Here is a 20,313-nt window from a genome sequence, read left to right as displayed (position 1 = left end):
ACTGTAGTAGGTTCCAGTAGGCTATAGGTCTACAGTCCACCATTATGAAACAAACATCATATGTTTGAAACAATGTCATATACACTGAAGAGTGAACACAAATAAAGATGAATACAATAACAAGTATTTTGTCTGCAGTGTAATTTTTTCAAGATGTCCAAAGTTGAATTATTCAAAGAATGTGTAGGATTGTAGCCTATAAAACTCCTCTAATGGAAGTCAATTCCGATCCTAATGAGTACGACATGGATTATGCTCCACATTGAAGTCAGCGTTGATGATACACAGATACACAATGCAGCATGGAGGACAATAACCATGAACACAGACTGTGTCCCAGCCAAGCTCAGCACAGAATATGTACACATAGCTGCATCAAGTGGATGTGTCTGTTGTACCATGTCATTCTGTCTATGCATTGAACTGCCATTGTCCTATGTCTATGATGTCCAATTGTATGTATGAGGAGCAACTGGCTATGATGCTTTGGCAAGCTGATCATGTAGTAAACAGACATTTTCCTGAGAGAGAGGAAGTGGACAAACAGGCACATACAGTATACCTAATCTAATGTATGTGTCTGACTATGAAAGGCATTACATTTCCACGAGGCAATCAAGCCCCCCTGGTTGTTGTTAGATGCTGTGTGAGGCAGAATATAATCTTAAAACTGTAATTTCCCCCAAAGAAATGATTGTGGAGGTGACGAGTAAACAAACAGAGACCTCTCAGATCTCACATGCACATCCACTTTGTTAGGCAAACGGGAAGTGAACAGTCGAAGACAATTAAAACAGCAGCCTTGCTGTATCCTAATAGTGAGAGCTGTGGAGTCAACAGTCTTGTTCTCCAGGGAACTGTTACTAAGGAGAACAAACAGGCAGGAGGATTTTCATCGATTCTACCTTTCGTCAGACGAACCCTGTACTTATACTAGTGTAATGCGTCATGACTCATGAGCAAGCTATAGAAATATAGAAAGTAACTATGTTCACAGTTCACTGTAATCTGTGCTATCTAAAGCAGCGATGTTAATCATCTACGCATAGGGAGCCCCTATTTTCAACTTCTAATGCCATTAATTCTGGGATTGCTTCATTTACTGTGTCTATTTAAGTGTCTATTGTGTGCCAGCATGGGCAGCTACTGTACAGTTAACTGGCACACAGAAAAACTTGAATGAAACACCCACAATTAACTGTAATTCCTTCAGCTGCATTAAACTGTGACAATGTCTGCTCTGAAAAGGAGCCATTCCGTATACTGCAGGAGGTAAACTAGGGTCAACACCATGTACTGTAGTAGCCTGATTAGATTTATTGGGGGGGAAATGTTGCTCTCATTGTCAGCATACTTATTATTGTATTAAAAAAATATTATGCCACATTAGAACATGGTTAAACTACACATTTTCTTCACAACAATCAACAAACTCAGGGAATCAATTACAGAACAGCACAAAATGAATGCCCCTTAAAGTCTCCCCCATTTAAATTGGTAGAAATGTCACTAGCATTTGGGAAAGGATAAAAACAAAGTGAGCTCCTCAGAGCACAGGTCTCCACCAGCCTAGCCAGGGTCCGCAAACTGTGGTCATACACTAGCCACTTAGAATGGGATCTGAAAAATCAAACGTATACATCTTGATCACATCTTGATCGCCCTCAGATTGTGCGAGTGAGGAAAATATGTTTATTGTACGATTTATGGTTCAACATTTATATGCTAAAGTAGTTAAATGTTCAAATGGAAGTTCTTTTTTCACTTAGTGGGAATGTGAGTGTTTTCCAGCAATCGGGCAGACAAGTGTGTGTGTGTGTGTGTACACACACACACACACACACACACACACACACACACACACACACACACACACACACACACAGAAACGCGGAGAAAAAACATACACAGTGCTCAGAAGGATTAAACTCCCTTCCCACATGGGAGACCCAGATTTTAATCGATGTGCATTACTGTAGCTGATATTGAAGTTCACATAAAGCAGGATGAATGCCATTCTCTTAATTAAATAAATAAATATGCCGTCTTTAAAATGAAATCACATGTCTGTACTATGTACTATTAATTCACATGGGTTATATTTCAGTGCATAGAAAAAAGTGAAACTGATCTCTGAACTCTCTCACTGTTAAATTGGCTTAGTTACAGTCAAAAAAAGCTTTGAGTATACGGAACAAAGAGAGGCACAAATGTGACGAGACCGTGTCAATTATTCATAGATTAAAATTCCATATTAATTTTGTTAGTTTACCATGCATCAATCACCCTCATTTCACTTCATTACAGGACACTGCTCTATACGGAGGTGTTTGTTTTTTAAAGACTACTAGAACTTTCATTTAGGTAGACTCCAAGAGCACAGGGCTGACGGTTGCAGTAAAGGCCACCCAAAAACAAATATGCACATAATACTATTTACCAATAGATACTTTTCTAGTCTAAATATTTGGTGAGATTAAGGAACAACACAGAGGTAGTTACTGCTTATAGTTTGTCTATGTCTAGGGGGACTGTGAAGTTGTGAATATAATTAGGCCTGTCACAATTATTACATAATCGCCTAATCGCACTTATTTGGCATAATCATCAAAATTCATGTTGAAATATTCTTCAAACATTTAAAAAACTTGTGGAAGAATCCACAAGCTCACAATAATGCGAAGTGTTGTGAGCTTGTAACTCGGCTATTTCTCGGCAAAGGTCACCAAGTTATGTCCACGCTGCTGTGTCATGCAAATTAGGATTTTTTTGGCAGACTCCTGAACAGTGTTTGGGTCAGGTTTAGTGCAGATTGTGACAGACCTACATTATAATACTACACCAAATCATAGAACATTCCACAAATAAGGCAAAATTGCTTTGATTGTTGCATCCAAATAGCTCTCGACTTGCAACTTCTGGCCTCACGTTGCCTCATTGATTGTGCATTGTTTACTTATCTTGGATGTGATGTTTTGGGCAAAATGTGGGTCCTCATCAAAGCACACCCTAATCGTCCATCTAACGTGTAAGTGGGGTGATTAGAGGTTGGAGGTCATGCCAATCCACTGTTTGACCAGTTGGTGGGCAATGGCTTGTCTGGGTGGCATGGTGAAGACTGGACTGGATCCTCTGTACACGGAATCAATCACCTGTCAGATCGTGAAACATGTTCAGTGCACTGATTGGTCATTAGATAAATTGAGGTAAAATATTAGCAATGTTAGTATACTCTCTGTATTTAGTCTTTGTACATTCTTTCTGTACTGTTCCTGTATACCCAAATAGCATGTCACTTGTTCGTCATCGATGCCAATCCCACCTAAACAATCTAGAAGGTGTTATGTCCATAAAAGTAAAATTATGGTAACATAATACATTCTGCACATACAAAAGGAACAATAAAAACATGAAAAATATATTAGTAAAATGTTGTCATACAAAAGCTAGCCTTGCCGAGTCTAAACCTTTTGTTTTCTCCGTCCACTGTACTGCTCAATAAAGCAGATATGCCTTGCAAATGTTTTCCTCCGAGTGATGCTAGGGGGTCTGTTAAACCTTTGGAAAGCTCTGGTTGATAGTGTTCCTAAGCTTCTTAAGGCTGCACGAGCTGTGTCAAGCAAGTTCAAATCGAGGGTATTCGAAAGCAACATAAAATACTCCTACTGTGTTCTTCACAGTTCTTTACTAACCTGCTGCCTTGTAAACCAACGTGCTTCCTCAATCTCCTTTTCGTCCACCTTGATGTCGGTCGACAGCGCGACGGCCATACAGCCAATCATGAGGTTGGAAGGCATGGGCCATGGCTGGCAGGAGACATACTGAACCGGTCCTACCTTCACGCCACTCTCCTCCTCTACCTCCCTCTTAACTGCAGCCTCTATTGACTCACCTGAGAGAGAGAGAGAGAAACTGAGAGTTCCCTGACAGACCCGAGTTCACTTCACTTTAATTTGTATCTCTTTAGTTCCATTTAAAATCTATTGGAATTGGTGCTGCATGGATGTGTTATTTGAAGGTGCTCGGCTACATTATGTATATAGACTCTGTGTCATGCTCTAATTGCACAATCACTGACTAAGTGGATGATATTAGCCTATAATTATTTCACGGCCTTGAATCTTATAACACGGATGCCAGTGATTAAGAGCTAGATTCACCCACATTTGTAACCAAAATTGTTCACCAATGAACAGTGGGTTATCGTCATTACACTAGAGCACCGAAGTCTGACGCGCCAATACACAGGTTCATGTATTTTTTTAATTGCAGTGAAATCTCCATAGGGCGATTTTAGGTCGCTCCATATAAGAACTGTGTTTGAAAAATAAACCGACCACCCCGGCCTTTCTGTCAGGGGAGTGGCTGTGCGTCATTAATGATGTGCATTCATATTTGATACAGCCAGTTTCTGGAGAAAATGGAATTAATGTGGCCGCAAAAGCCTTGAAACTACATATGAAGGCAATGTCGCTGCTAATATACGTCACGCCCAGCTGTCAACACATTGCGTTCCTGAGATTCCTCGTTGACGTAAGCTCAGCTGGTGGTGACTCGACTCGTACTAACCACGAAACATTAAATATCAATAAAATAAAAATAGAAATAAACAGTTTCTGTTGTGCGACGGGCACAGTGCCAGTCGGGCAGATGCAGCCACCCGACTACCCGGAAATGTAGTCTCTGGGTTGTTTGACTCGTTTATAACGCTTATTTTGTTACTCTTTGGGTATATTTGTACATTTCCACCTTCAGTCGATGCTTCATATCCATATGAGTGAAAAGGCCGGGGTGAGCGGTTTATTTTTCAAACACAGTTCTTATATGAGGCGATCTAAAATCCCCCTATGGAGATTACAATGCAAATAAAAAGTACACGAACCTGGGGACTGACGCCCTCTACTGACAGTGACGTCAGGACTTTGGTGCTCTATACTGTAGTGTACAATGTATTGGGGTTCTAACTTGTTATAATCGTGGCTACTGGCTTCTTTACCATGTTAAATCCAAATTGTATGCATTGCAATTATCTATTGCATTGCATAGCACTGTACAGCACTGTACATCTCTCTTTTTTATGTTTTTTTTGTGTGGCTTTCGCCATTATTTTATTTTATTTTTTATGAAGGGACAGACAGTAGGCTGACAGGAAATGGGTAGAGAGATGGGGGGGTGACATGCAGTAAAGGCCGTCGGGAACGGGAGTCGAATCCGCGGCACACTGCCAGACTGGATTACCAGCCAAAGTGCCTGGACCGCTGAGCCACGGCCCAGGCCAGCACTGTACATCTCTGTGTGCGTGTGTGTGTGCGTGTGTGCGTGCGTGCGTGCGCATCTAGAAACGCAGTATTGTATGTGCATTACCAGGCTCTATGAATCCCGCCAGGCAGGAGAACATGCCAACAGGGAAGACTTTCTTCCTGCCGAGCAGACACTGGTTTCCATCAGGATGAATCACCAGCATTATAACTACTGGGTCTGGAAACACATGTGAGGTCATGAGCAGATGATGCATGACCTGCATTATTCATAAATTAACCTAATCTACCAACAGTCCAACACACAGGTAGCAGGAGTTGTGTGGACGGTTTGGGCTTCATCACTCAGTACACTTGGATTAACCAAGGACTTTTCAGGATTCATAATATGTTTGAATTTAAATCCTGAAAAGTAACTGTTTTGGACATACAAGTTTTCCACCCGATAGAGACAATATAATAAAGAGCTTGGGCCTCCTTTTGTAAAAAAGGAAAAAAAAAAGTATTTATGATATAATTATGAATGTTAAATATATTACAGGCTGTCGGGAAGCAGTGAGGCAAAAGCACTGGCTAAAAGGAAAGAAAACTGAAGATGAATGAACCAAGACTAAGTGGACTTACCAACGCGAGGGTAGCAGGTATTGTGTACACCTTGCAGGCTTCTACAGTCAGGATTCAGGCAGGTCCTCTTGTACCCTCCATCCTCCATCTTAGTGCCACTACCACAGGTGGGACAGAAACTGTAGCGGCTGTGCCACGCCAACACTGCCCTTGCCTGGGCTATGATACCTGATGGATGGATGGATGAGAGAGTTCTATTTGTTTCAAGTTTAGCTTAGTCGTGAATGAATAAGGTTATTGTAAGTTGTTTTTTTTTGTTTTATATTCTGTACTAGAAGAAAATAGTTATTTAGTTCGTCAGTTTGATAGACAAATGAACAATTAGGCATTTTAGCAGATGTTCTTCTTTATCGACAGTGACTTACTGTACAAAGTGTAAGTTGTATGATCTCATTACAACTAACAACTGGTTAAGCAGCCAATTAAACATAGTACTAGCAGGCAGACATCAAAGGTAGCATCTGTCTAAATGAAAAGCTTACAGCATCGTTAAGTAACAACACCGGTAATTTCACTAAGCTGTACCTTTGTTTATTCACAAATTATTTAAATGTAATTATAATAATACAATATAATAATAACATCATACAATTACAATTTAGGCATTTAGCGGACACTCTTAATCCAGATCGATTTACAGTAAGCAAGGACAACACAACATCAATGCATAGAAATAGTCATCCAGGATCATATAAGTAAACCAACAACCTATCATCAGTCTAACAGTAGAATATCCAAAGATAATCTGTACATTGAAACTATCAAACTATAGGATGCCAGGTCAATAATGACTTGGCATTTGTCTACATAACATGCTATCTAAATTAAAATGTTAGCCTTTGCATAAGCCTACAAGGTCGTCGAGGCGAGCGCAAGTGCTGCGGCAAGTGCTACAGGCTAAGGTGGAGTCTGAAGAAGTGAGTCTTCAGACTATGGCGGAAGATTGGGAATTTGGGAGTGAGTCTGCAGTTCTAACTGCAATGGGGAGTTCATTCCATAGTTTGGGAGCCAGAAGGGAGAAGAGTCTGGGACGTGTGGAGTGTTGTCTCAGATGTCATATATTTAGACAAGACCCAAAATACTGGACAAAAATGTCAGAATATGTTTGATGAATGGATGCATGAGTGTGACGGTTGAGAAAACTGTGTATTTCATATTTTTAGTCATTCAAGACATTTTAAATACAAACACAAAGTGGGCAAAGCCAACAAAATATGAAACAAATGCACAACGCTCAATGCTCACCAGCCTCATCTTCACTGAGAGTCAGCAGGTCTCTGTTGGGTCTCTGAGGGAAAACGCTATTTGCCTCTCTGCTTAGTTTAAGGAGCTCAGCCGGTTCTGTGTCTGTGTTGATGGCAAACCAGGCAGGAGGCTCCCTGATACTGTTTGTCTGAGGGGAGGATGTTGAGGAAGAAGAGGGCGAGTTTCTCTGCTCTACCCCGAGGAAGATCATCACAGAGTCTGGTTTGTGGAGTAGCTCTTTAACCACTTCGTACCCAAGCCGGCAAACTTTGGTGTGTGTCTATCAGGGTGAGAAGCAGGATTCTGTTTATTCACTACATCCTAGAGGGTCTGTTCAGCAACAAGAGGTGATTTGGTTGTTGGACAACCGATAACACTCCAGTAATGATCACACCTGTACTTCTCATAGGTCAAATGGTTAATTGGCCTTACCCCTGGGCCGTCTTCCTGGGAGCTTAACATGGGGCTGAGGTTGGAGAAAAGCAGGTAGACAGAGTCTGGGCTTTTCTGTTTGGCCTCCAACCAGGCTGTGTCTGCCCTCCTCTCACTCTGCCTGTCCAGAGGCTCTCGGTTGAAGTAGTTGTCCTGTTGGTAAAGGTCAAAGGTCTGCAGGACATGCTGTGGTTGGTCAGGTGTCCCAGCCAACAGGTCAGAGATGTGTCTGTGGCCCCAGAACTTGGCGATGTCATAGGCCGTCTGAGATGAGTGGTTCACTGGCAATTTGTCACAGCTTCACAGAGAACGGGGGACAGGAACTTGCTCAGGGTTGAGGTTAGGTTAAGTTTATTTGGACTATTTATGCAAAAGCTATTAACCCATTAAAACAAGACAAGCATGCGTCATTTCAGAGTTTAGCTATACTGTACATGGTCTCTTTCGGGTGGAAACCTCATGTGTCCAAAACTGTTACTTTTCAGGATTAAAATCCAAAAATAGCAAAAGTAGTAGGTCGAACATCTCAAAGAGTTTGTAGATCAGCTACTTTTGATGCTTTTGTGTAATGCTGTAGTACCATATAGGCTACTGTATGATCAAGAACGACATTGATTTACAAAAAAAGTGTCCCCATTCAAGTCTCTTATTAACCCATTCTGACCGGGCACCCATTTTGGTGTCAGCATCATGTTATGCTTTAGCTATTGAAAACGCACCCATTTTGGTGTTGGCATCATGTTATGCTTTAGCTATTGAAAACGCACCCATTTTGGTGTTGGCATCATGTTATGCTTTAGCTATTGAAAACGCACCCATTTTGGTGTTGGCATCATGTTATGCTTTAGCTATTGAAAACGCACCCATTTTGGTGTCGGCATCATGTTATGCTTTAGCTATTGAAAACGCACCCATTTTGGTGTTGGCATCATGTTATGCTTTAGCTATTGAAAACGCACCCATTTTGGTGTCGGCATCATGTTATGCTTTAGCTATTGAAAACGCACCCATTTTGGTGTTGGCATCATGTTATGCTTTAGCTATTGAAAACGCACCCATTTTGGTGTTGGCATCATGTTATGCTTTAGCTATTGAAAACGCACCCATTTTGGTGTCAGCATCATGTTATGCTTTAGCTATTGAAAACGCACCCATTTTGGTGTCGGCATCATGTTATGCTTTAGCTATTGAAAACGCACCCATTTTGGTGTCGGCATCATGTTATGCTTTAGCTATTGAAAACGCACCCATTTTGGTGTTGGCATCATGTTATGCTTTAGCTATTGAAAACGCACCCATTTTGGTGTTGGCATCATGTTATGCTTTAGCTATTGAAAAATAGCAGATCTACAAGCTCATAGCGCGCCACCGAGTGGCGCGATACGAGCTTGTAGGTCTGCTATTTTTTTTTTAATTGAAGAGCGACTGACATTTTTAGAATCTGATCTCAGGTCAGAATGGGTTCATCAGACCAGTGTGTGTCCAGTGGAAACCTCGTATGAATCTGATCTCAGGTCAGAATGGGTTAATAGAATGCATGTATTATTTATTTTTGTCTGAAAATGTAGTAAGACATCTGAAGAGTAAAGTGTAAACATTGTCTCCAGTCTCGGTTTGTTTTAACCTCCTGACTTTACTACTAAGAACAGGCTAAATAGGATGAGGCCTCAAGGCTGGAGCGCACGCACACACACACGCACGCATACACACGACCAAATGTCTCTAAAACATGATGTCACCGAAGACTAAATGATCCTAGGCTACCTCGCACTTGTTTAACAACAAACCAGTTAAGAATGGGGTGAAAACATTGCAAATTATGCACACTTGATCCTGCAAAGTTATGGGCTACTAATTTGCCCAAGTATTTTTTATTTATGTATTATTATTATTATTATTATGTACGGTAATAACATTCTGGCCAGGAACCCATTTTGGTGTTATCATCATGTTATGCTTTAGCTATTGAAAAATAGCAGATCTACAAGCTCATATCGCGCCACCGAGTGGCGCGATACGAGCTTGTAGGTCTGCTATTTTTGAAAAATCGAAGACACTTTTAGAATCTGATCTCAGGTCAGAATGGGTTAATAATGAAACTGTCAGGATGTAATAGACATTTTTAGAATCTGATCTCAGGTCAGAATGGGTTAACCCATTCTGAACGGGCACCCATTTTGGTGTTGGCATCATGTTATGCTTTAGCTATTGAAAAATAGCAGATCTACAAGCTCATATCGCGCCACCGAGTGGCGCGATACGAGCTTGTAGGTCTGCTATTTTTGAAAAATCGAAGACACTTTTAGAATCTGATCTCAGGTCAGAATGGGTTAATAATGAAACTGTCAGGATGTAATAGACATTTTTAGAATCTGATCTCAGGTCAGAATGGATTAGTGATGTAGAAAGCCTTACATGGTCCTCTGTGGCGTGAAGTGACAGACCCCAGAGCATGATGGTCTTGCTCTTCTTGTCGTCCCCTTGCTCTCTCCTGTAATCTTGCTCGGGGAAGTCTCCGTCAGAGTGATAACCATCTTCTGATCGATCGCTGTTCCGCCGTTTCCTCCCTCGTGGCTGTGGGCAGTGGGCACGGGGCAATTAATCAACATGTAATCAAAACAAAGCTACACTTGACGACACTGGGCCTGTCACAATTACATAATGGCATATTGAAGATAATAGACTCTTTCAAACATACATTTAAAACAGATCCACAAGCTCATGACGATGCTGTGTCTCATTATTAAGTATCATTATTAAATATCTCAGTAACTTGTTATTTGCCATCTCTGCACAGTTTTGTCTCCATCTCTGCAAATTTAATTTGTATTTATATGTTCAATGTCAAAAACACACAAAATAAATCATTAATCGCAATTACTTGGATGACAATTAATCATCAAGTTAAATGTCATGTTGCTGACAGGCTTAACCCATTTTGGTGTTGGCATCATGTCGTGCTTTAGCTATTGAAAAATAGCAGACCTACAAGCTCATATCGCGCCACCGAGTGGTGCGATATGAGCTTGTAGGTCTGCTATTTTTTTTAAATTGAAGACACTTTTAGAATCTGATCTCAGGTCAGAATGGGGTTAATAATGAAACTGTCAGGATGTAATAGACATGTTTAGAATCTGATCTCAGGTCAGAATGGCTTAATGATTAGTGATATTATTCCCAGTGACATTACCTCCGGACTGTCTCGGCTGCTGCGGCGTTCTCCTTCGTGGCGGTCACTCCGCCTGTCCTGTCGGTCCTCTCCGGAGCGCCGTGAGTCGTGACTGCGTTCCTGGTCCCTGTCGCGTCTCTCGCGCCTCTCCGAGTCATCATGTGACTGCTCAGAGGAGGAGCCATACCTGCCAGTGCGTTCAGTGCGGCCAAGCCTGTTCACAACAAAACAGCACTTAGGTCACCGAGGCCACATTTCTCATTAACAAGATATAGGAAGGTAAAGGTAAAACAGAACAAAGCTGTACCACCGAGGTAAATCATATCTACTCGTCACAGTGCATCTCAACAATACAATTTAACCCATTCGGAACGGGAACCCATTTTGGTGTTAGCATCATGTCGTGCTTTAGCTATTGAAAACGCACCCATTTTGGTGTTGGCATCATGTTATGCTTTAGCTATTGAAAACGCACCCATTTTGGTGTCGGCATCATGTTATGCTTTAGCTATTGAAAACGCACCCATTTTGGTGTTGGCATCATGTTATGCTTTAGCTATTGAAAACGCACCCATTTTGGTGTCAGCATCATGTTATGCTTTAGCTATTGAAAACGCACCCATTTTGGTGTCGGCATCATTTTATGCTTTAGCTATTGAAAACGCACCCATTTTGGTGTTGGCATCATGTTATGCTTTAGCTATTGAAAACGCACCCATTTTGGTGTTGGCATCATGTCGTGCTTTAGCTATTGAAAACGCACCCATTTTGGTGTCGGCATCATGTTATGCTTTAGCTATTGAAAACGCACCCATTTTGGTGTTGGCATCATGTCGTGCTTTAGCTATTGAAAACGCACCCATTTTGGTGTCGGCATCATGTTATGCTTTAGCTATTGAAAACGCACCCATTTTGGTGTTGGCATCATGTTATGCTTTAGCTATTGAAAACGCACCCATTTTGGTGTTGGCATCATGTCGTGCTTTAGCTATTGAAAACGCACCCATTTTGGTGTTGGCATCATGTCATGCTTTAGCTATTGAAAACGCACCCATTTTGGTGTCGGCATCATGTTATGCTTTAGCTATTGAAAACGCACCCATTTTGGTGTTGGCATCATGTTATGCTTTAGCTATTGAAAACGCACCCATTTTGGTGTTGGCATCATGTCGTGCTTTAGCTATTGAAAACGCACCCATTTTGGTGTCGGCATCATGTTATGCTTTAGCTATTGAAAACGCACCCATTTTGGTGTTGGCATCATGTCGTGCTTTAGCTATTGAAAACGCACCCATTTTGGTGTCAGCATCATGTTATGCTTTAGCTATTGAAAACGCACCCATTTTGGTGTCGGCATCATGTTATGCTTTAGCTATTGAAAACGCACCCATTTTGGTGTTGGCATCATGTTATGCTTTAGCTATTGAAAACGCACCCATTTTGGTGTCGGCATCATGTTATGCTTTAGCTATTGAAAACGCACCCATTTTGGTGTCGGCATCATGTTATGCTTTAGCTATTGAAAACGCACCCATTTTGGTGTTGACATCATGTTATGCTTTAGCTATTGAAAACGCACCCATTTTGGTGTTGGCATCATGTTATGCTTTAGCTATTGAAAAATAGCAGATCTACAAGCTCATATCGCGCCACCGAGTGGCGCGATACGAGCTTGTAGGTCTGCTATTTTTTTTTAAATTGAAGAGCGACTGACATTTTTAGAATCTGATCTCAGGTCAGAATGGGTTCATCAGACCAGTGTGTGTCCAGTGGAAACCTCGTATGAATATGATCTCAGGTCAGAATGGGTTAATAGAATGCATGTATTATTTATTTTTGTCTGAAAATGTAGTAAGACATCTGAAGAGTAAAGTGTAAACATTGTCTCCAGTCTCGGTTTGTTTTAACCTCCTGACTTTACTACTAAGAACAGGCTAAACAGGATGAGGCCTCAAGGCTGGAGCGCACGCACACACACACACACACGCACGCATACACACGACCAAATGTCTCTAAAACATGATGTCACCGAAGACTAAATGATCCTAGGCTACCTCGCACTTGTTTAACAAACCAGTTAAGAATGGGGTGAAAACATTGCAAATTATGCACACTTGATCCTGCAAAGGTATGGGCTACTAATTTGCCCAAGTATTTTTTATTTATGTATTATTATTATTATTATTATGTACGGTAATAACATATTAATCCATTCTGAACGGGAACCCATTTTGGTGTTAGCATCATGTTATGCTTTAGCTATTGAAAAATAGCAGACCTACAAGCTCGTAGCGCGCCACCGAGTGGCGCGCTACGAGCTTGTAGGTCTGCTATTTTTGAAAAATCGAAGAGCAACTGACATTTCTAGAATCTGATCTCAGGTCAGAATGGGTTCATCAGACCAGTGTGTGTCCAGTGGAAACCTCGTATGAATCTGATCTCAGGTCAGAATGGGTTCATCAGACCAGTGTGTGTCCAGTGGAATCCTCGTATGAATCTGATCTCAGGTCAGAATGGGTTCATCAGACCAGTGTGTGTCCAGTGGAAACCTCGTATGAATCTGATCTCAGGTCAGAATGGTTTAAAGAAATAACCATAAAAAGTAGGAGAAAGAAATGTTGAAAATAGCCGATCTACAACGTCTCGACACGTCACGCAGCGACGGCTTATTGGAGCCTTTTTCTAATTGGCTCCTTATCTCTTGCACACCCTGGCTGCCCCCCCCCACTTTGAAAAGCATCAGTGTGGCGTTTATATCCAGCAGTCAGTCAAATAAGTGAACCAGGACCTACGGTACATTTGATAGACTAATGCTGATCAATGATTTAGTGCTAAAGCCTACATTTTATTAACCCATTCTGACCTGAGATCAGATTCTAAAAATGTCTTCTACATCCTGACAGTTTTCTGAAAAAGCTATGTTTCTATGTCAGTCGCTCTTCGATTTTTCAAAAAAGTAGCAGACCTACAAGCTCATAGCGCGCCACTCGGTGGCGCGCTATGAGCTTGTAGTATTTTTCAATAGCTAAAGCAGAACGTAATGCTAACACCAAAAGGGGTGCCCGCGCAAAATGGGTTAAAACACAATCCATGCCAATACATTACAATAGAAACGCAGACCAGGTGCCAGCGTTTCTATTGACGTCCTGGCACAGGGGGTTATAGTGCTCAAAACGTAACCTGACGTTCCTTGGCTTGGCTTGGCTTGGCTTAATGCAATTACGATCCAAGACACATCTTTTGCGCCAATCAAGTAAAGCTATGGAAAACTGAACCGTAAAAGTATTATGCCGATACCAAATACCTCATTCATTCGGGGAAATATTGGGGCACAATTAACACCATCGGGGCCCATGACCGTCAAGTTCAAGTGCACGGTCATGTGCCCCGAGACGGAGATTGATAATCTCAAATTAGTGCTATATGAAAACTGATGGCATCGCTCTACAGCCTAGAGGCGCTTGCTGACGATGGGCACATTTTATTAATGGATTAAATAGGGCCGGGCCCTCAAGGTGTTTTAACACATCCCAACCTAAAAGAAATACGGTGAAACTTGAATAATTAATAAAATGCTGTTGAACTGAAAACTAGGGAGGCCCTGAATGGCCATGTTGCATTCAAAATATATTTTATCTTGTACGTACGAGATAATATCTTGTACGGACGAGATATTATCTTGTACGTACAAGATAAAATATATTTTGAATTCATGGCCATTCACGGGCTCCGTAGTAAACTGGTTGTGAATGGTGCATAATTTCACACCATGGTTTAAAATAAAAACAAAAACAAAACATTCCAAATTACCATTAAAGGGATCCACATGACAAATGACAGACCTTGGAGGATGCTGAACCTTCCCCAGGGGAGCGCTGCTCCAGATATCCTCCCAGCTCATGGTGGAGCTCCGTGAGGCCCGTAGCGGAGAGGCCATACTGGGCGGAGAGAGGCGACGCCTCCCCGGGCGTCTGGCCGCTCAGGCCAGGGTGGGAGTGCAGGAGGTGGGCCGCCTGACCCTGTGCTTGTGCTTGTTGAAGCCTGTGTTTCTGGACCTCCGCGTAGAGGCTGTCTCGCTGCTTCTTGGACATTCGACCAAACTTCACCGCTGTACAGGAGAGGAGAGCAGAGAAGCTACGTTACAGTCAGGAGTACTTTATCAGGAGTACTTTATCAGGAGTACTTTATCAACCAACAAGACAAAGAGTGTCTTGAGTGCTGCTATTGTGCATGTTGGCTCACTGGAAACCCTCTGCTACACCAGTGGGTCTCAAAGTGTCCTTGAGTGGTTTCCAAATGGGTATGGTACCTCTAAGAGTTATGGGGGCCCTTGAATTTAAAAAGGTTTGAGAACCACCATACACTAAATGAGCCAACGTGCACCATAGCAGCAGACAGACAGACAGACAGATAGCAGACCTACAAGCTCGTATCGCGCCACTCGGTGGCGCGCTACGAGCTTGTAAGTCTGCTATTAAAAAAAGAATCACACACACACACACACACACACACACAGACAGACAGACAGACAGACAGACAGCAGACCTACAAGCTCGTATCGCGCCACTCGGTGGCGCGATACGAGCTTGTAGATCGGCTATTGAAAAATAGCCGATCTACAAGCTCGTAGCGCGCCACCGAGTGGCGCGATACGAGCTTGTAGGTCTGCTATTTTTGAAAGAATCGAAGAACGTCTGACATTTCTACAATCTGATCTCAGGTCAGAATGGGTTCATCAGACCAGTGTGTGTGTCCCAGTGGAAACCTCGTATGAATCTGATCTCAGGTCAGAATGATTTAAAAAACAAATTCACAATCCATCGTTTTCTCTGATGAGCTTTTTTACAACCGCTGCTCTCCTTGTTAATTACAGTATGAAAACAACTCTACCTCCTCTGTGACACAGCAGTGTAGTATTGACAGTATAACATGTGGAATGCAGCCAGGCTAGCCTGCTCACACATTAACCTGGTCTAATTGTTGCACAGTTATTTAATAAATCATTCAGTGCATTTATATCTGTGTTTGTTACATTTTGTTTTACAAAGTTGGGAAAGTAATGTTTAAGTCAAGCCTTGATGTTGCCTTCAGAGCTGCCATGTCTCACCCTTTGAGTGTGACAGTCACGCAATTTAACCCTTTACCACGCACCACGCCACACATGCCATTTCACACGCATTATAATGATAAATAACAATTTTCTCTGCGGCTCCGCCGCGTAATAACGCACGCTCCTCACAAACGGTAAAATAGGCGATCTGCATGCAGCGCTGATGCAGGAGGGTAAACAGTGGACCAAATCTTCAGCAGGGTCCCTGACTGTTTGACGCATGGAAATGAGCCATGCAGAGTTTAACATCGCTTCGAAATATTTTTCATGGAAGACAATATAGCCCCCACAAGTTACAACAAGTGAGTAAGTGACCTGTGACTATCTCTCTTCTATACTTGCGTGATATGAGGAAGTGGAACGGTGCCATAGCCCGTGCACATTATAGGGACAAAGTCGTGTGTGTGTGTGTGTGTGTGTGTGTGAGAGAAGTGAAGTGAAGGGGCTGCATCGCGACTTGTTTCTGTTCATAGAGAGAGAGAGAGCCCACAGATGTGTTTGAACTAAGAAAATGTAAAAAATAAGGAATTTTCCCACATTCCAGTTTTCTGACATATTCCCCAATTTCCACTGAGATTATGGGGTGAATGAATGTGGCCAGACCCATCTTCTCTTTCTGTCATAGTGACATTGTCCTGCATCAGATCATGTCCAAATCAGGTTCTCCAATCTCCAGTAGCCTCTTCAGTTTTTTGAAGATTTTTTGAGTGGTGCAACCACTCCCTTACGGAGCTATGTGTGTGGCTGGCTGGGTCTGAGCACTATGTGTGTGGCTTGCTGGCTGGCTGGGTCTGAGCACTATGTGTGTGGCTTGCTGGCTGGCTGTGTCTGAGCACTATGTGTGTGGCTTGCTGGCTGGCTGGCTGGGTCTGAGGAGCATAGATAGATAGATAGATATCTTTTTCATTTCTATAAGCATGAGGAGGCTGTCAGTGCAGGGAGAGCAGCTGGCATGGAGGTGAAGACATCAGTGTTAAGGTTAAATATCAACGTTAAAACGGGCCAAATCGACATTAAAAAAAGCCAATTTTTAAGACACTAGAGTCTCACTCTTGACATTTTCTGAAATATGGCAGCCCTGCCTTACACAAAATAATGATTCCAGACTCCACACAGTGAGGCATACAGCTTAACCCATTCTGACCTGAGATCAGATTCTAAAAATGTCCTCTACATCCTGACAGTTTCATTAATTACCCATTCTGACCTGAGATCAGATTCTAAAAGTGTCTTAGGTTTTTCAAAAATAGCAGAGCTACAATGGGGAACCCCTTTTGTTGTGCTTTAGCTATTGAAAAATCTTTTTAAAAAATCAAACAGACAGACCTGTGAGATGCATTATCCTACAGACAGACAGACAGACAGACAGACAGACAGACAGTCTCCTCTCATCCCACTAACCTCACTGAGCTAGCGTTAGCATTAGCGTTAGCATGTCAACACAAAGCAGTCAGTCACTGTCACTGCATTCCGTGGAGACATTCAGTTGCTTCTCCAAACATGATGACTGTCCTCTCTGATTGTTGTGTAAACTCTCTGGAGACACAGCCTGTGCATATGCAGGTTTGTGCAATGCAGACTAGAGAATATAAGACACAGTTTATCTGAATCACTGCTTTGCTACAGCCACCCTCCTCCTATGGAGTAACAACATCCTCTCTGGTGTTCACTTCCTGCCGGTCCGTCAGCAGCACACTCCCCCTGTTCCAGACACAATGTTAACCCCATGAGTGCTTTCTTTTAAAACAAGACAAAACAAACTCCTAAAAAATGAGTTATGAAGTAACAAAAACGTTTTTAAACAGAAAACATGAAACCAAAAAATATTATATACCCAACCGGGTTACACAGACACAGAGAGGGGGGGGCTAGAGAAAGCAATATGAGATATTTTATAATAATAATAATAATAATAAATTGTATTTATAACGCACTTTACATTTGAAACAAATCTCAAAGTGCTACAGGCAGAAAATTACCTTGTGATTAGCAGACAGCCAAAAGTAAAACATAAAACATAAATTTGTTTTGGCCATCCAATTATTTAACATCTAATATGAATACACGGTTTTCTGAAAAGTCTTGTTTTCAAATAATTGCAATGCATACAATTGAATAAAGAATAGCCTACTATATGTGCATGCGTCTGTCTGTCTGTCTGTCTGTCTGTCTGTCTGTCTGTCTGTCTGTCTGTCTGTCTGTCTGTCTGTCTGTCTGTCTGTCTGTCTGTGTGTCTGTGTGTGTGTGTGTGTGTGTGTGTGTGTGTGTGTGTGTGTGTGTGTGTTTTTCAAAAATAGCAGACCTACAAGCTCGTAGCGCGCCACTCGCACTATGAGCTTGTAGATCTGCTATTTTTTTTAAAAGGTACCTCTCTAGACTCACTTTCTTACGCTGAATCAGAATATTGCAATGACGAGACTGTCTGACCTCAGGAAAGTGGTGAAAAAGGGCGCCAAAGTTTGTATGGGCCCTTAATATCCAGTAGCTTAGAAGCCTTAGAGAGGTTAGACAAATAACGAAACATTTTCTTTCAATGGGACCAATTCCATTAAATCCAGCTGGAAAAAGTGAGTCAGAAAAAGTGGTGTTTGAAAAATAAATAAATTATTTGAGCTTTTGGGGCTGAAAAAACGTGTCTCTTTTGATTTTGTGGATAGTTAGAAGTGCCATAGAGCTTAGAGACCCCTTCCATTGGATTCGGCATGCTTCAAACATTCAGAAACAGTATTGTTTGTGGAAACAGGATTTTTTCTGAATATGTTATTGATTTTAGAGCTGGGAGGCCGCATACGAAGCCTGTCTAAGGTCACACCTTGACCCTAGACCTTAGGAGTGTCTTTGAGCGACGGGAGTGGGTTCCCCAGATTCAGCTTCACCTTCTGAACAAAAGTATGTCTTGTTTGAAACAAAACGACTTTGGGAAAGGGCCTAAAGGTGGCGCTAACGGTTAAACTACAGGGAGTGTTGTGCATTTTCTTTTTAAAATACCTTTCTAGACTCACTTTTTCCCGCTGAATCCGAATATATCAACGACGAGACTGTCTGACGTTGGGAAAGTGGTGAAAAAGGGCGCCAAAGTTTGTAAAAATGGCACCAATGCATCCAAAAAGAAGATATTTCCTATTATTTTTTCTAATCAAGGGGCATGTATTCCCACTTACTTTTTTGCCCCGATTCCAATGGTGGTGGTCTCATCTCTCTACGACGTCAGGAAGTGGGTGTAAACGGCTACTTCCTGTCCCCAGCCCCCCGAAACCTTCTGGAAAAAACCGAGACCATTTTCGGACTCAGCACGACGAGCCGAACACGCCGATATGTGTTTCCCAGCACAGGGACTTACGGTTATCTTAATTGGCTAGTTAATTGGTTAGTTTTCAACGCGCGATAGCTCGAGAACGATAAGTCCGTCAGCCAAGTAATTTACATGGGCGTGTTCAGTTTTTCGAGATCTTCGCTCTGATATGTCCGCCATTGTCGTGCGACACCCGTAGCAAAAGTTTTCCAACTATCATGTGTAAAGCGGAAGCCTTATAGACATGGTGAAGCTGACAGTGTATTGAAGGGGGAATTGAAATTTTAAAATTTGAGAACCACACATCCGTGCGCGGGGAGACACATATCAGCACGTTCGTCTAATCGATAGCTACGCGTGGATGCAAGGCACGCCCATTTTCGACGTTTGTGGGAGGAGCTATCGCGCCTCAAAGTGTAACCCTAGGGTTAGGAATTACACGACCGTGTGTGGAGAACCACATATGAACCACATATCAGATTGTTCGTCTTGACAAGCTATATAACATACTAAAAGATGGGCCCGTAATATATAAGGGTTTTTGACTTATAAGCGTTAAAGTGGTTAGACAAATAACAAAACATTTTTCTTCAACGGGACCAATTTCATTAGATCCAGCTGGAAAAAGTGAGTCGGAAAAAGTGGTGTTTGAAAAATTATTTAATTAATTGAGCTTTTGGGGCAAAAAAAACGTGTCTCTTTTGATTTGGCGGAGAGTTGGCAATGTCGTAGGGCTACGAAACCCATTCCATTGGATTCGGCATGCTTCAAACATTCAGAAACAGTCTTGTTTGTAGAGACAGGATTTTATCTGAATATTTTATAGATTTTTAAAAGCACAAGGCCCGAAACGAAGCCTTTCAAAGGTCAACCCTTGACCCTAGACCCTAGGAGTGTCTTTGAGCAACGGGAGCGGGTTCCCCAGACTCACTTTTTTGCCCCGATTGCAACGGTGGTGGTCCCGTCTCTCTAGGACGTCAGGAAGTGGGTGTAATAGCTTACTTCCTGTCCCCAGCCCCCCTCCCCCTTCCCTGCCTGGCCCCTCCTCTTCCCCCTGCCTGGCCCCTCCCCCTTCCCTGCCTGGCCCCTCCCCCCCCCCCGCCTGGCCCCTCCCCCTTCCCTGCCTGGCCCCTCCCCCCCTTGCCTGGCCCCTCCCCCTTCCCTGCCTGTGCGTGCGTGCGTG

At 42.4% G+C, this 20,313-nt stretch overlaps 1 protein-coding gene across 1 annotated transcript; it reads right to left on the bottom strand.

The window, feature by feature from the left end:
* Positions 1 to 1,960: 1,960 nt before the first annotated feature.
* On the bottom strand, positions 1,961 to 14,037 carry nudt12 (nudix (nucleoside diphosphate linked moiety X)-type motif 12; the record flags this gene model as incomplete). The annotated part of the gene is made up of 9 exons (XM_083784747.1): positions 1,961 to 3,152; positions 3,693 to 3,892; positions 5,365 to 5,478; positions 5,883 to 6,050; positions 7,128 to 7,407; positions 7,560 to 7,857; positions 9,970 to 10,133; positions 10,750 to 10,942; positions 14,033 to 14,037. The coding sequence occupies 9 exons, from the start codon at positions 14,035 to 14,037 to the stop codon at positions 3,042 to 3,044; spliced, it is 1,533 nt and encodes a 510-aa protein (XP_083640873.1). The 3' UTR covers positions 1,961 to 3,041.
* Between the last annotated feature and the right edge of the window lie 6,276 nt (positions 14,038 to 20,313).

This window comes from Protomyctophum parallelum, assembly GCF_964188405.1.
Source record: "Protomyctophum parallelum genome assembly, chromosome: 15".
NCBI lineage: Eukaryota > Metazoa > Chordata > Actinopteri > Myctophiformes > Myctophidae > Protomyctophum > Protomyctophum parallelum.
Note: the sequence above shows the minus strand (reverse complement) of the source record. Positions and strands in the feature narration are given on the sequence as shown.